This window comes from Apaloderma vittatum, unplaced genomic scaffold (genome assembly GCF_000703405.1).
Source record: "Apaloderma vittatum isolate BGI_N311 unplaced genomic scaffold, ASM70340v1 scaffold15596, whole genome shotgun sequence".
NCBI classification, from domain to species: domain Eukaryota; kingdom Metazoa; phylum Chordata; class Aves; order Trogoniformes; family Trogonidae; genus Apaloderma; species Apaloderma vittatum.
Window position 1 is genome coordinate 1 of NW_009723520.1, and position 15,647 is coordinate 15,647.

At 40.6% G+C, this 15,647-nt stretch overlaps 1 protein-coding gene across 1 annotated transcript; it reads left to right on the forward strand.

Moving 5' to 3' along the window:
- Nucleotides 1-751: 751 nt before the first annotated feature.
- Nucleotides 752-15,119, forward strand: GOLM1 (golgi membrane protein 1; the record flags this gene model as incomplete). Its single annotated transcript, XM_009872160.1, has 6 exons — nucleotides 752-854; nucleotides 6,262-6,400; nucleotides 11,050-11,179; nucleotides 12,296-12,583; nucleotides 14,604-14,717; nucleotides 15,055-15,119. Coding segments are annotated over 6 exons (839 nt in total), but the record flags the coding sequence as incomplete, so codon positions are not given.
- Between the last annotated feature and the right edge of the window lie 528 nt (nucleotides 15,120-15,647).

Below are 15,647 nucleotides of genomic sequence, written 5' to 3' on the forward strand. Positions count from 1 at the left end.
ATATATATATATATATATATAAAATGTATTCTTCATTCCAACTTTTGCACTGTATTCTTGCATTCCTCCCTGAGGTGTTTGGGTCATACCTTTTAGCACCAGGGGAGTTCACAAACTCCTATATTAAATAATAAAACTTGGTCTAATTCTGTTCATGTTGCTGCCTCAAAGTTGCTGCTAGCTATTATTGCCTAAGGAAGTCTAGGGAACAGATCCTAAGTTCTATAAACAGGTGTATATGTTGTGGTGCTTTCCTGTGGTGCCTTTACACAGAGCTTTCTAACAGGAGAACCCTAAGTCACAGATGCCTCTGATTTTGAGGAACATAACCGTAAGTTGCATATTACACGGGGAAGCATTGTAGGTTTGCCTTTAGATGACTAATCATCAGTGCCATTTCATACTGTGTTCTTACTAGTATTTCATAGACCTGAAAATTTCTTGGATTTAAACCTGGTAGAGCAAAGGTTTGCAAACAAGTCAGAGTACTTGTTACAAAGAGAAGGAAGTAAAAAAATTATCTGTGCTACACTGTTTTTATTAGTATGTTTGGCTAAAAGGCTCTTCCTACCCTGTCTGGTGCATCTTTGATGAATACGTTTGATCATTTGTATACAAAATGTGGCGAGTGTGATGGATGGAGTTAGTGTGCTTACTATTGATCTGTTGTTTGATACTTTTCTTGTAATATATGTAGTTACATATATGTGTGTGTTTATTTTAATTTATATTTTAATCTTGTTTTGCTCAGAACATTTGAAAGAGTTACAGACAGAATATGGAAAGCTACAGTCGGATGTTTATTGGTTTCAGAAGAACCAGACTAACCTTCAGAAGAAGTTCTCATATGATCTGTAAGTATGTTCTTTCTAAAAGATGGCTTCCAGAGTTGTAGGTGACTTGGTTATAACCCAGATTATTCTTATGGTAGCTGTAGCACTGTTGATAAAAATTCTTAGGGAGAAAGTAACAGCTGACACACGTTCTAAAATTGCTCACAGTTGACCTTGGAGAAGAGCATAGACCTTGCAACACTTGACATCTCAGTATCCCCAGGCTTCTGCTGTCCTTGACATTGCTTATATTGCAGGAAGAGAAGGGTAGCAATATTCTCATTTAAGAGTTGTGGGAGCAATTGAAGCACGAAGAGACTAAGCTTGGAAAAAGTTTAAGAACTGAGATATGGGAGTATCTAGTGAGAAGCTGTACCTCATTGAGCTGTCAGAAGCCTTGGAATTATCATTTATTATTATTGGTACAATTATCAGAGCTGTATATTCTGCGTTCTTATTGCTCTCCACAACTAAATGAAGTTGTAGTGAGGTGGGTGTTGATCTCTCCTTCCAAGTAATACAAGACAAGAGCAAATGGACTCAAGTTGCATGAGGGGAGGTTTAGATTGGATATTAGGGCTCTTTAATGAGTCGTGAGGCATTGGAACAGGCTGCGCAGGGAAGGGATGGAGTAGCCATCCCTGGAGATGTTTAAGAAAACATGTAGACCTGGCACTTTTGGATGTGGTTTAGTGGTCATGTTAGTGTTGGGCTGGCAATTGTACCTGATGATCTTAGGCTTTTCCAGCCTTTGTGATTCTGTGCATTACTGTTCATACCTAGTCATGTGTTTTTGTTGAAACTTCCCATCGTATTATAAGGCATGGATAACAACACAAGGCTTCTTCAGTATCCTTACATTAAATACACATTTCTGTTATTTCTAGGAATTTCTCCTGGTTTCTTTCTGTTCAATAGTATTGTTCCCTCTACTTGTCTTCACATCCTATTGTATCTTCCCTCTGGTACATAGATACAGAAAACCAACAGAATTGGCTGTTGGCATGTTCTCGTAATGAGTTTCCATCAAGAACGTAATTGTTCTAGTCATAGGTATTTTTCCAGCACGCACTGTTGTGGGAATTACAATTAGAAGTTCAGTGTGGCAATCAAAGAATTTGAATTCTCCAGGCCAAACCTGAAATACCTTTTTTTGCTTTTCTTTTCTCCTGTGTGAGAATCAAGAATTAGTGCACTTACTGATTACTGGTTGGTTGTGAACCTTTTTATTTTTTTTTATGGATATTATTTCTCATTTAATAAATAAGACCCAGATAGATGGTATTAGTGAGTTCTAATAATTTAGGAGTTCTAACAGAAAACTAGACAGAAGTTGGAGACTTAAGTTTGTAACAACTTTTTTTAATGCTATGTTGCACTTATGTGTCTGTTAAGGTACTTTTTCCATCTACGTCTGTTGTATGCCGTGGCTGTTAAGCACCGTCTTTTTGCTGTTCAGTTTAATGACAGAGCCGGGACTTGTGGGCCTCTGTTGACAGTTCTTTGCTAGTTTGAGTATCTGTTGGCCAGCATCTTCCTCAAAAGGCTGCGGTCAGCGAGAGTAAATGGATCTGCAGGTGTACGTGTGCGCTGTACAGTCACACGCTACACAGGGGCTACGTCCTTGAAGCACTGGGTGGATAGACACATGCAGGCAAGTGACACAAGGCAAATGTAGCGAGTCTGGCTTCTGAGAACTCACTTTTATTGCCCATGTCTGCTGAAATGCTTTCAAGTGCAGCTCCGTTAAGGAAGTGGCTGATGAAGCATCGCGGCTCATCGCTGTAAAGAACCCTTCATTTAACAGGAGGCGGCTGGATACAGAGGGTGCAGCTCCAGGGTCGAGGTGAAGAGCTAAACAAGTTACAGTGGTGAAGATGGGTTTGCTTGTATCAGGGTCGATGTAGAGACAGGTGTGATAGTTCAGCTGTGTGCTAGCTGAACAGGAACTCAGCTAGCTGATTTCTCTCCAGCTGGTCAGGGGACAGGTGCATTATTTCTTACAGTCTGTCCATGGGAGTCCATGGGAGTCTCTGTCAAGGGGCTTTGCTTTCTTCATTAGTTTTGCTGAGTAACACTTGAGTGCTCATTTTCTACTTCTGGATTTTTTTTTGTAGCTGTGCAAGTGAGGAAAACAAATCTTGCACTCATTTTCATAGAAATTTCTGTAGGTTGGGCACCCTGTAGCTTTCAAACAATTCTAGCAGGAACATGTATAAATTTTTAATTTTTTTTTAATGTTGCTTTTTGTGTACCCTTAGTACACAACATTGGAACATTAAAACTCCATTGTTGTAGTAAGTTATGTTACTAACTTTGCATTGTGTTCTGGTAGTTGTAGAAATGGGCGTTTGATTGCACTTGATTATATACAGTCTTCTTTGCTGTTATTAAATGCTTTCAAAAAACATTTTCCCTATGTGATTATGGGCCTAGATAAAGGCTCCAAAAGTTAATTTAATCTCCCTCTTTCCAGAGTAAACTAAGTTGTTGCTTCTCTGTTCATCTTCAGTAAGCCTTGACAGGAGAGGGTGGTAGTTAGACCTGCTTTTGTGCCATGCCACTGTTTCTTCCCTTGACTTGGAACAGTATGGATGAAAGTGGAAAAACGGAGAGAAGATTACTGTGTAACTGAAACTGTTATAAAAAGATGACAGAAATCAAACACCTGTTTTTAACTAAACACATTGTAAATCAGTCTTTTTAAGCAACCCGATGCTGTACCATAGGAAACAGTGGTGAAATTGGTTGTGCATGTGGATTGTATGAGAACAAAATTTGTAATTCAGAAGGCACAAAACTAAATGTTTTTTTCTTGTACCCTAGTCTTGAAGTTCCATCTCAGCTTTTTTTTTTTTTTTTTTTTTTTTAAAGCAAGCTTACTGTTTTCCATACAGAAGTCAGCAGGAGTTAAGTGAGCTTGCTGGCATTGAGTGCAAGAGGTGTGCATGTTCCTTGGCTGTTGGCTTATTGCAATAACCTCGCTGCATGCTGCCCAGCACTGCCTGCTCGCGGTAGAGCTTGTTCAGCAAAGACTGAGCCTTCTCTCCTGCAGCAGCCAGAGAGAAATGGAAGCCTCTGGACTGATCTACTGAAGATATTTCAACTTTCGGTTGCATTTTGATTCCTTGGAGCTTTGTTTGTTTCGCAGAGAGTGTCCCTCACCCAGGAAAGGCTTAAAAAGGCATTTAATGAGAAGTGGGACAGGCTGATCAGGTGCAGGGCAAGGGCAGGCAGGCATATCCACCAGCAACATGTCTGCGTGCGACCAACTCTGCTTATCTGCTCGCCTCTCTCTTTTCTGGTACTCGTTCCTGCCAGACATCCATCCCTTTCCCTGCCTTTGGTGCCATAATTAGTCTTGTACATAGTCTACCCCTGCCTCCCATGGTGTGTCCCCCACCCTGAGCAGGAAACACCTTGGTCCTTTTGCCTCATCTTGATGGGTTTCATGCCAGGACATGGGGTTCTGAGGCTGACCCATGACAGCCCTTGGTCTGTGGGGTGGTCTGGACAGGTTGTCCCTTCTTCTGAGTCCATAATTCAGGTTCCTTGCTGCCTCTGTACTCCTCTTGGGCTCATGGAAGTGGCCCTTGGGTGGGCTTATGGCTCCTGTGATGGGCCTAGGAGCAGCTGGGGAGGGCATTTTTTGGACTCTTGTGTGCACAGATGATCTCTTCATCATAGAAACTATCTCTGCTTAATCTGCTTAATTAACACTGCACAGACTGAATGTAAGAGTGCTGGTTTTACCTGTTTGAAGTATGTCGTGGTTGGGATCAGGTGTAGAAACTAGTGCTATTCTTGTGCTTCAGAAGTTGTCATATGTGTAGGTAGAGCATTCAAATGTCCAGAAATCTCTTTTACAAGAGGGGAATTTTCACAGACAATAAATTTGAAATTAGAATTTTTTACAGATGTTAAGTTTTCATAAGGAGCATTTGCAAAATTTTGTTTTATCTCCAACTTCAGGTTGTCTCTGTACTGTATCCTTCTCCAGCTTGTAAACTGAGTTGCAGACAGTTCTTACGTCCTTGTATTTCCTAGAAATTAGTGAATGTGTGCATAACTCAGGCCTATGATTTACTGCTTCAGATGTTCACCAGCTTAGAAAGAAGTACTGGTTTTGCTCACTCTTCCACATGTTAGTGCTAGCAAAACCAGACTTCAGAATAATGCCTAGTCAAGAAGAAATAGTAATAAAGGTAATTAATTTGCCACTTCATAGCATATCTGTCTGCCACTCTTCTTCCTTTCTAGGTGTGAACTACAGAACAGATTTTGTGCTTTTAAAAAGCAAGGGTGGAGAAGGATGAACGTGCAGTAAAAAGGAGGGACTTGCTGTTGTAGAGGGCACAAAATGGATTAGGTAGTAACTTATTTGCAGCTCAAGAAACTGGAGCATGACCATCTGAATCATCTGCTGTTACACCAGGGGTATGAGCACTCTAACAGACCCAGGCTCAGAAGTTTGTCCCCCTTCTGTCTTAGTGAGGGGGAGGTAAAACCTGTGGTATATTGACCATGTTTTTGCACAAAGGGTGCTGAGGGAGGTTTTGCGTGCAGGAAGATGTGTTAGCAGGATATGTAGCTGATCGTATGCATTGAACTCGGTTACTTTAGAGTGGGTAAAAAACAAGGGGGAGAGGGAGAAAAGGAAAAATGGTTTAACACCCCTCCCCAATAAACTCCTTTGCTGCTGGGGGCAGCAGGGAAGAGAAGCAGTGTAGTCCCCAGCCAAAGCCTCGGGCACACTCTCCAGTGCGGTGGGTGCAATGACGATGATGGTTTTCCACCACATTTTTGTCTTCTGCGATGCACTCCTCATCAGGATACACTCAAACCCACTATTGCTTGTTCCTGCTCATGGTGGGATCAAAGCACTCTTGAGGTTCCTAAGCCTTCTGCATGTGTCTCATGGGGAAGTACTTTTCTGCTTTGTTATTCCTAGGTCTTGTTCTTCATCTAATATAAACTGCAAATTACAGGATGGGTTATGAAGAGAGTGAGGGAGAAAGTGATGTGATCTTGCTCTGACAGCAAACCTTACTGCTTTCTCTTCCCAACTCAAATTCAAGTGCTGTGTATTTCTGTTATCATACTAGAAACACTTCAAGCATCAAAGTTGAATTTTAGTTCATTGGAATTGACTGATTAGTGAAAGACGAGAATTCATGTAGCTTGTTGAGCTGTTCTAACAAAAACAGTTTAATTTCTTCCAGTAGAACTTGAACTGCCTACCCTGTGAGTTTGTCCTTAGGACTTAAGTTAACACTCCATTTTTTACTACTAGGCTTCTCAAATGGAATCACAGTTAATAGACCTAAGAAAATAATAAAATGAGGAAAAAAAAAGGGGAGAAATAAATCATTTTATAAGAGATGTGGATGAAAGTTAACAACTGCTTAGTTGTTCATGTTTTCTCCAGGTCACAGTGCATCAACAAGATGAAAGAATTTAAAGAACAATGTGAAGAAAGGATAGATGAGCTTACAAAAAAGAATAATGAAGTACCACAAATCAAAGAAAATAAAGACTTCTCAAAAGATTCCAAAAAAGATAGCCAGGTATGGTTTGCATAATTTCTTAAAAATATTTTTTTATGTTTCATAGAGGTTTTTTTTCACCTTTCTGCTGTCTCCAACTAACATTAACCCATCTGGTTAAGTTTTGCACTGCTTTCCTTCTACATCTGTTGAATGTTTCTGGTCTATGGGAAATGAAATAATTCCAAGGACAGAACAGAGAGGTCCTACAGGAGTCTCCAAATCACTGTGTTTCTGAGATGGGCAGAATTTGAGATGTGATGCTGGGAGTGGTGTGGGGCCTATTAGGGACTGTCACAGAATCACAGCATGTTAGGGATTTGGAAGGGATCTTGAAAGATCATCTAGTCCAACCCCCCTGCCAGAGCAGGACCACCTACAGTAGGTCACACAGGAACGCGTCCAGGCGGGTTTTGAGTGTTTCCAGAGAAGGAGACTCCACACCCTCCCTGGGCAGCCTGTGCCAGTGCTCTGTCACCCTCACAGTGAAAAAGCTTTTTCTAATGTTTTTGTGGAACCTCCTATGCTCCAGCTTGTACGTTTTGCCCCTTGTTCTGTCATAGAATCATAGAATGGCCTAGGCTGGAAGGGACCTTAGAGATCATTTAATCCAACCTCCCTGTCATGGGCAGGGACGCCTCTCAACTAGATCAGGCAACACATGGGGACCGAGCAGGGATCAAACCCATTGGACATTCCTGAGAAGAGCCTGGCTCCGTCCTCCTGACACTCACCTTTTATGTTATTATAAACATTATTGAGGTCACCCCTCAGTCTCCTCGAGGTTAAAGACACTCAGCTCCTTCAGCCTTTCCTCATAAGGGGGATGTTCCACTCCCTTCATCATCTCTGTGGCTCTGCGCTAGACTCTCTCAGGCAGTTCTTTGTCTCTCTTTAACTGAGTGGCCCAGAACTGGACATGACATTCTAGTATTTGTACTGCTGCGCTTGGGTTCACAGCTCCTTTGGTAGAATCACAAAGATTGGAAAAGACCTCTAAGATCATCACTCCAACTGTCAGCCCAACACCACCATGACGACTGAACCACGTCCATGTCTACACGTATTTTGAACACCTGCAGGGGTGGCGGCTCCGCCACTTCCCTGGGCAGCCTGTTCCGATGCCTCACCACTCTCTCAGTAAAAAATTCTTTCCTAATATCTAATCTAAACCTCCCCTGGTGCAACTTGAGGCTTTTTCGTCTCTTCCTATCACTTGTTACTTGGGAGGAGAGACCAACACCCACCTCACTCCAACGTCCTGTCAGATAGTTGTAGAGAGCTATGAGGTCTCCCCTCAGCCTCCTCCAGACTAAACAATCCCAGTTCCCTCCACTGCTCCTTATAAGACAAAGGATTTGGTTGCTTTGTGTGTTAAAGATGAGGGTAAACTGTGAATCACGTCTGAGTGGCTGCAAGCCTTGAATATGTTGTACTCCAAGTATCTTTGAGGTCCATCCACTATGAATTTTCACAGAAGTCCTAATGTCAGCCTTTTACTGTAGGAATGAGAGGTACATCAAATCTCTTAACTGTTTGCCTTTGGATGTTTTGTGTCAAAGAACTACCAAAGGCGTTCTTGTATGTGACGTGAGAAGTCTCACAGGGTTGGGGCAGGCTTGCTGCGTAGGCTGGCTGTGTGCCAGCTGACTCTCTCTTCCTGTGGTAGAGAGTTAAGGGGGTAGTGCTGAGAAAAGGGAGTTCCAGATCATTGTGTTGTCTCGGCGTGTGGATTATTGATGCTTCAGTGGAGCAGGACTTGGTCAGGGATAGGACTGTGTTGGTTAAGCTTTGATACATGTGGCCCTGGGAGAACACGCAGCGAAGCTCCCGAGTGAGAAGGCAACTGATTTATTTTTGTGTAGTGAGGTAGCCCTTTCTTCAGCGCTGCGAGCACCAGCTACAGAGGTGATTGCAGTGGGGTCTTCCCCTCATGCCTGACCAGCCAGCTGGCGGGGCTTTGGTGGCATCTGCCCTTTCCCTTGGGCCAGGGAAAGGCTGCTGGCAGAAATGGCATAGTGACCTCAGAAACAGGAAGAGTAAAGCGATGAGGATTGAAACTGGGTTTTGGAAATGGGTGGGAGAAAATGGCTGAAACATCTGCCCAGAGTTCCTGAGGTGTTCAGGTAATGATTCCAGTCTGTGTCCCATCCTTCATGTAAAATAGCAGAAGAGAGAACTGCTGAAGGCTGTGACCTTTTATTCTGGGAACCTGCACTGTATGTGAGCTGCAAGATGCTTGAAGCGTTAGAGCCAGGAAATGCTAATTAGCTATCCCTTTACTACACACACACACACAAAAATTAAGCACTTGTTTGTCAGTAATTTTTATCAATGGTGTCGTAAGTAAATAAAAAGTAATAATGGTAATAACAAATATAGAGTAATAAGTAAATAAAAAAAGACCATCAATTGGAGGTGAGACATTTGTTTGTCAGATGTATCTTTTTTAATGTCTAGATGTAAAATGCTATTTGGAAAGGTGATGTGGGGATGTACAGGAGAGGTGGTCAGTTTAATTTCGTTAGTGTGGCTTTGCAGCATATTTTCATTATAGTTAGTTGCACCAGATGCTTTTTGCTTGTTTGTTTTGCTGTTTGCCTTTTTATTTTTTTTATTTTTTTTTTATCTTTTCCTAGTTTGGAAGGGAAATGATCCCAGAAGGGACCTGAGGAGTTTGGCCTAAGCCCCCCTGCAGGACAGTTTCAGGCTCTTGCAACAGGTCCCATCGCTGGAGACAATCTTTACTCAAAGCAGGCAGTAGGTTAGGCAGGCCAGGTTGTACGTTCTCCTTTTAATGGATAAATGGGGTGGTCCCAGATGAGATAACCACTAATATAGCTACAACCTAGATGAATTCTGTCAGCTTGTATTCCCTAGTATCTGTGACCATATTTCTTGCCCAAGGATTGATTCCAACCTTTTGCTTTGCAAAAGCTGAGTTAGTTATTGTTAGTGCAAGGTGACCCTGAGGAAATCTGTATATGTTTTTACCTAGAATAACTCCTGTTCTTAAGATGTATGTGCTTCTGTAATGGAAAGGCCAGAGTTAAAATGGAGTGTTGGTTCATTAATAAATGTACAGCTTTTCTTGTAGCTCTGCATTTTAAGGAATGATGTATGTTTTGCAGCCTGTTCTGATTATTCTATTTTTATCCAGCTACTTCAACTGAAAAAAAATTCAGCATACACTTTTAAATTTATTTCGTTTCAAATTACTGGGCTATAAATTTAAGATAATGTAAGCCAAGGGCTTTTGCATGTTTAAGTAAGAAGTAATTTCTTGCTGTTAAGTGCAGGCTCAGTATTTTTACAGAAAAATAATGCCTAGCATAAAGTGGAAAATGATCTTACGTTCAGTTTCTGAAGATTTTTCACTGTAGAGAGTGACCTCAAGAGGCTGAATTATTTATAAAACAGAAACATTTTAAAATACACCGTCTTTGTTTTAATAACAGGAGGTTGGAGTTCTTCTGGTTAGTGCAGGGAGGATATTAAAATATTCTGTGGTAATAATAATGCTAGATTGCTTGTTGGTGGTGTTGAACTTCGTGTTGATCCAACAAGGTTTTCTACGACTTTGGCTTCTCAGTTATTTAGCCATTTCTTTCTGCAGATGGAGCTCCTGTCTCATCAACAGTCATAACAAAAAACTTTCTGTTGCCTGTATGTTTTGTTATACAGTAAGGTTTCCTATTCTTCTGTATAGTGCCAGGTATAAAAAAGTTTATGTCCCTAAATGTCTGTAGGCTTGTTCTTTCTCTGTGTCCTTGATACATATATTTTTTTAAACAAAACGAAAACGCATCAAAAAAAAAAATCCCCATAGAACAAAAGGTTTTCTTAACAGCCTGGGGGATTTTTTCTGTGCCAAAGCTGGGGCACTGGCTCCAGGCACGTTTCCTGTTCAGTATTTCTGTGAACTGGATTGATGTACCTCTTGGCTAATTAAATGCTTTACGAGTAAAAGCTATGTATAGAATTTTAATTGATAAATTGGAAGATCTTCAATTTCAACTGCTTTTGACAGGGAACCCTGCTCCACTTCGGCCTTCAAAGCTGTTAATCTTTAAGCAGGTCAGAAGTTGAGAGCAATCTAGTACCAGTTATTTAATACATTTTTAAGTAAGCTCCATCACATGAAATAGATACTGTTGCCTAGTTGGTTGATTTATATTCTTTTAATCCTGCATTCACCTTAGTTCTAGACCAGTTCTTTACAAGCTTGGTTAATTGAAGTCTCACTATGACCAAACTCAGTCTACCTGTCCCTGTAGATTACTGACGGTACCTCAGGCCATCTGCGTTTGGCTCTGCTGACGTGACAGTGTAGCAGGGCAACAGTGGAGAATTGTGTACTCTTACACTTCTGCGACCCTCAGAGAGAAACAGGTTGCTTTTCTTCTGGAACACTAACCAAGAACAGTGACCTCAACATTAGCTGCAATTGAATTAAAGAAGGTGTGTTAAATTCTCCTGATGTGAGGTACTGTTACATAGAAACATCACTGCATATTCAAAGATTGCATAGTGCTTCCGTCACCAATAAAAAAAAATTAAGTCCCTGTATCTGAATGTGTTAATTTTTTTTGTTTTATTTTATTTTTCCTTCTCCAAATCTGGGAGCAGTAGTACAGACCAATGCTCATCTGTGTACATTCACTTTATAGGTCAGTACTCAGCAGCCAGATGTGAAGCAAGCGGAGCTCAAGCAGGCTGATTCAGAACAGCCAAAACCCACTGAAAATGTACCTAAAGCAGTACCTACGGTAGAAAAGACAGACCCACTGCAGACTAAAGGTGAGATGGAAATCACTATTTTACTAAAAATAGGTTAAGAACATTTGTGATTTAATTGAACATTTAAAAAACATTTTTTATAGACAAGATTAAGATAGAAAAAGTGACACCAGTAGACTGAACTTTGATTTTCCACCTGTGGAGAAGAATAATATCTATTTGGCCTTTCTTAACCAGCATTTCTACTGATTTTCAAGTATGTTTAAAATTTGCTTTCTCACTAAGTTCGACACATCGCACCCACCAGCTCTCCATACACAATAGCAGAAGGTTAGGCTTTAAAAAAACATATACCCACTGAGCAAAATGCACTTATGGAAAGTGATACACAGGAGATCAGATTAGTTAACCCAGCGGTTCCTTTTGGCACTGAACTTTCAGAAACTATTAATTTCAATGAACGTATCCTTGTGCACGAATCTCATGTGTAATACTGTGTGTGATAGAAATACAATTTCCTATTTAATTATTCTTACATGCTATCTTAAATTACAATCTTGGGAGCATGCAACTGTCATTTTAGAGAGCTGGCAATTGAAGACAACATCTATAGGTAGTTTATTCAGGCAAACTTTATAATGAATTTTTAGTTAAAAATACAGATACACAGGAAAAAGGGTATGGTAATATCTGTTAAAAGTAATAGCTGTCCTACACTCCCTCTTCATATTTAAGAACAGCCTTGATTAACTTGCAAATCTGCCCTTGTGACTACTTCGTCCTGAGCTACTTCTGAACACTGAATCAGTTCTATCTTTAGTAATGAAATATAACACTTGGAAGGCTGATGGTTATATAGCATGCAACAGTTTTTATTTAAGATGCTCCATTTCACCTGCCCAGTTTATTAACTGCATATACAAGAATTTTAAGTAGGTAGAAACACAAAACTGTTGAAACAACATCTCATCCTGTAGCTGTTCCCCACAGGAGAAACATGGGTTGTCTTCTTTTTTATTTTTAGAGCTGATGTGGTTGAAAGGTCTTTTTTTCGGAGGAAAAACAAGAATTGAATGAGAAAGATAAAGCAATATTTATTAAAGGATTTTAACTCGTGTGACCGCTGAAAAGCATTAGTTGGTTTTTTTTACTCAGAATAATTTGTATTGTTTACAGAACGTATAAATAGCCTAGCTGACATCAGAAAACAGGAGCCTAAGGTAGAAGAGGAGAAGCTTTCCAGTCAACTGAAAAAAACACAGGATTCATTCAATGCTGCTGGAGATCATAAGGATTTACTGCCTGAGTCAGAGAAGGAGCTGAATCCATCTGAAGATGAAAAGCTTGTAATTGGGCAAGACACATCACAGCTAGCAGCAGAGCAGGCTGCCAGCGAGGAGATTGAGAGGGAGCAGCTCCTAAGTTACGATGCAAAGCAGGATGACTCGCCCCCTGGGAAGGCTGGTTGGTAGCACGTTTTTAAGAACAGTAAATAAACAAAAGTGTAGAATTGGGCATGATTTCTGCAAGAGTGGTGGTGGCTGGCTGGACTTGGTGTAAGGTTTCATAAAGGTTTAACGTGAAATACACGAGGTTTATCAGTCCTGAGGAGTCTCCTACGGTCTGTGGGTAAAGATGGAGGCTCCTGTTTGTGCAACATGGAGCTACCAGGCTGGATTCTTCTGCATCACTGTCACAGCCTTCCTGTCTCTGGAGAATTGGCCTTTGGGAAATTAGCCCCAAACCATTTTGATATTGAGGTTTTATAAGAATATGATGCATTTGACAAAGAACTATCCAAAGCATTGATGAGAAGAGAGATACTACATATTGCAGGCAGCCTTTTTATAGCATTGGTGTGTAAGTGCTAGGTGTCCCTATTTCAAAACAAGCTAGTGTGAATAAAATTCTACCTAGGACTTCAGGTATGTAAAGTTTATTATTGTGAGCCTGCAGAACTGCAGATGAGATGTTGCAAAGGTGCCAGTTCCTGGCATCTGCCACAGATGAACCTCAAACACGTGTCTCCACTGCAACAAGCAGCAGAGTGTAAACGTTGTGCCTAACCGTGACCAGAATCTAGACATTTCTCTGTGTGTCTCAAGGAACTCGGTCTCAGGTGGACCCAGTAGCCCAGAGTAATCAAGAGGAAGCCTTGTGGCAGTCAGAGCAGGAACCGATGCCTGCCAGAAATACTGTTTGTGCTCTTCCAATAAATCCATTCTTAAAACCATGAATAACAACGTTAACACGGTGATAACTTCAGAGGGATAAATAATCTCATCTTCATTGCTAGAGTAACGTTTTTTCCAGCTGCTCCAAGAAGATGCAGGCTGTTCCCCAAAGAGGTGTGAATACATGTCAGCTACACTGATGCCATTTTAATGGAAATAAATAGCTGAAAGATTAGGTAAAAAAATCATCCAACAATTAGTACAAGAAAAAAACCTCTGCCATGTAACCTGTCAAAGGTCAGAGTTTCTGTGATCTAGAAAGACAAGCAGGATGTTCTTCAGGCTTGATTGTCCAACAAAAATACCATGCCTTACTGCTCAAGTTCCTTGCAGCCAAAAGAGCCTGAGGTTGTCTACGTTCTCTGAACATCCTCTCTCTTTCAATAAAAGCTTCTTTTAAAAGTTTGAGGTCTTTACATCTGTAACTGTAAAAATCCATTTGATGTGGTGGTCTGAACATGGACGACATAAAGCTAAAAATCTTCAAGCCTGTTTCTAAGCTGGTTACTAATTAGAGGACTTGGCTTAACAATGTTCAGAACTGTAGACTGTGGTCTCTCTCAGCTGGGGTGTGCTTATACCGCTGTGCCATTGTGTTCTTTTCTGGCTGTTTAACTAAAAAACAAGGGTAGTAGTTTGGCAATCTGAAATGCTTCCATTTACTTCTCAGCTGTCTCTATAAAGAAAAGATAGTGAAGAAATGTTGCCTGAGATGAATTAATCACTGGGTGAAGAGTATCTCTTACAGAAAAACACTTTTGTGTCAAGCTAGCACATTGTAAAATATTTTTTTTTTTACGCTATACTCACAACCTTCTGCTTGGTGGAGAAACTAAAACAAGAAGGCAGGAAGCTGAATTACACTTTAGCAGTACTGGCAGTACATTTAAAAGCAACGCCATAGTCATGTTTTCAGCATTGACTTCAGGTTTTGCTCTTCCTTAGGCTGCCCTTTAATGTATTCCAAAATTGTTTAATGCTTTTCCTTTCTATTCATCTGAGTAGCTAGCTGAATTTTATTACACTTGCCAAATTCCACAAGATTCTGTCTTTTGTCCGGTTCTTTGGGTAAGATTTATGGCAAAAGCTGACTGAAAATCAGCAGTTCCAAAGGACAAATAATATGAAAATCTATTTTGAACAGCAGTTCATTCAGCAGCAAAGTAAGTTCTGTGAAGGACAGTTAAAGTAACTGTTTCTTGTCCAGATGATCTTATGGTACAGGGTAAAACTAATTAATGTTTTTCCAGACAAACAAGACCGTGAAGCACTGAACCAGGACAAGGATGTTGATTACAATTTAGATGAGAATGAAGCTGAATCAGAAACGGACAAGCAAGCAGAACTTGCAGAGATTGAAAATGGTAAAAAAGGGGGGAAAAAAAATCATAACCTAAGTACCACATGCCAAAAATCTTAATATGTCATTTTGAGTGGCATCCTGTAACAGACAGAGCTAGCTAATCTCTGTTTGTTCTTTGAGCCTTCTCATGTGTTTACAGCGTGACCTGTTTTCTGTTTGGCATCACTGAAGGTATTGTTTAGTGTGTGGTGGGGGGTGACAGTATCTGTAGCTCTACTTTACAGTACTCAGCAGTCCTTCAAAAATTTCTCCTGCTGTATTCTAATTGTTTTCTAAATGAAGTACTTTTACTTCTGCCTCTTTAAGTGATTTTTGTACCTTCTTTTTTTCACATGTAGTTCAGAATTCTGAAGATGGGAAAAACCACTTATCTGAGCACAGTGAAGAACGGCAGAGGTTGTGAACAAAGAAAGTTCATGATAGTCACCTCTTCATACAAATGTAGCAACAACGAGAGCAGAGTGATCTGAGAATGTTTTGATGATCTCAAGGCTTCAGTAAAGGCCTAAATGAAGTAGTTATTTTCTTTTGAAGTTTTAGTACTGTTTCAGTGGTGAAAAAAAAAACACCTTCAATCTCTGGAGGCTTGTTTTAAAGCAGCTTGACCTCAGCAATGACTCTTCCCATCCTACTGATAACAAAATTGAAACCAGCTAGCACTAAGTCTAGTAATTTTGAAGTTGGCTGACTTGTACAGTCATACTACAGTAACAGCATGTGTGGGTTGGTAGTAGATAAGAAAGCATCCTCTGCTGAGGAGAGATCTCTCTTCCCTGTGCAAGGCAGTAGACAAATCCCCAGCCTAGTTTTAAGAGGAGCTAACTTATCATGACAAAAAGTGGGAAAGGCAAAGAGCAGCCCCTGCTGCAGCCTGCCCTTGTGCCTAATTTGGGACATTTTTACTGCAGTTGAGATAGATTTAGAAAGCATG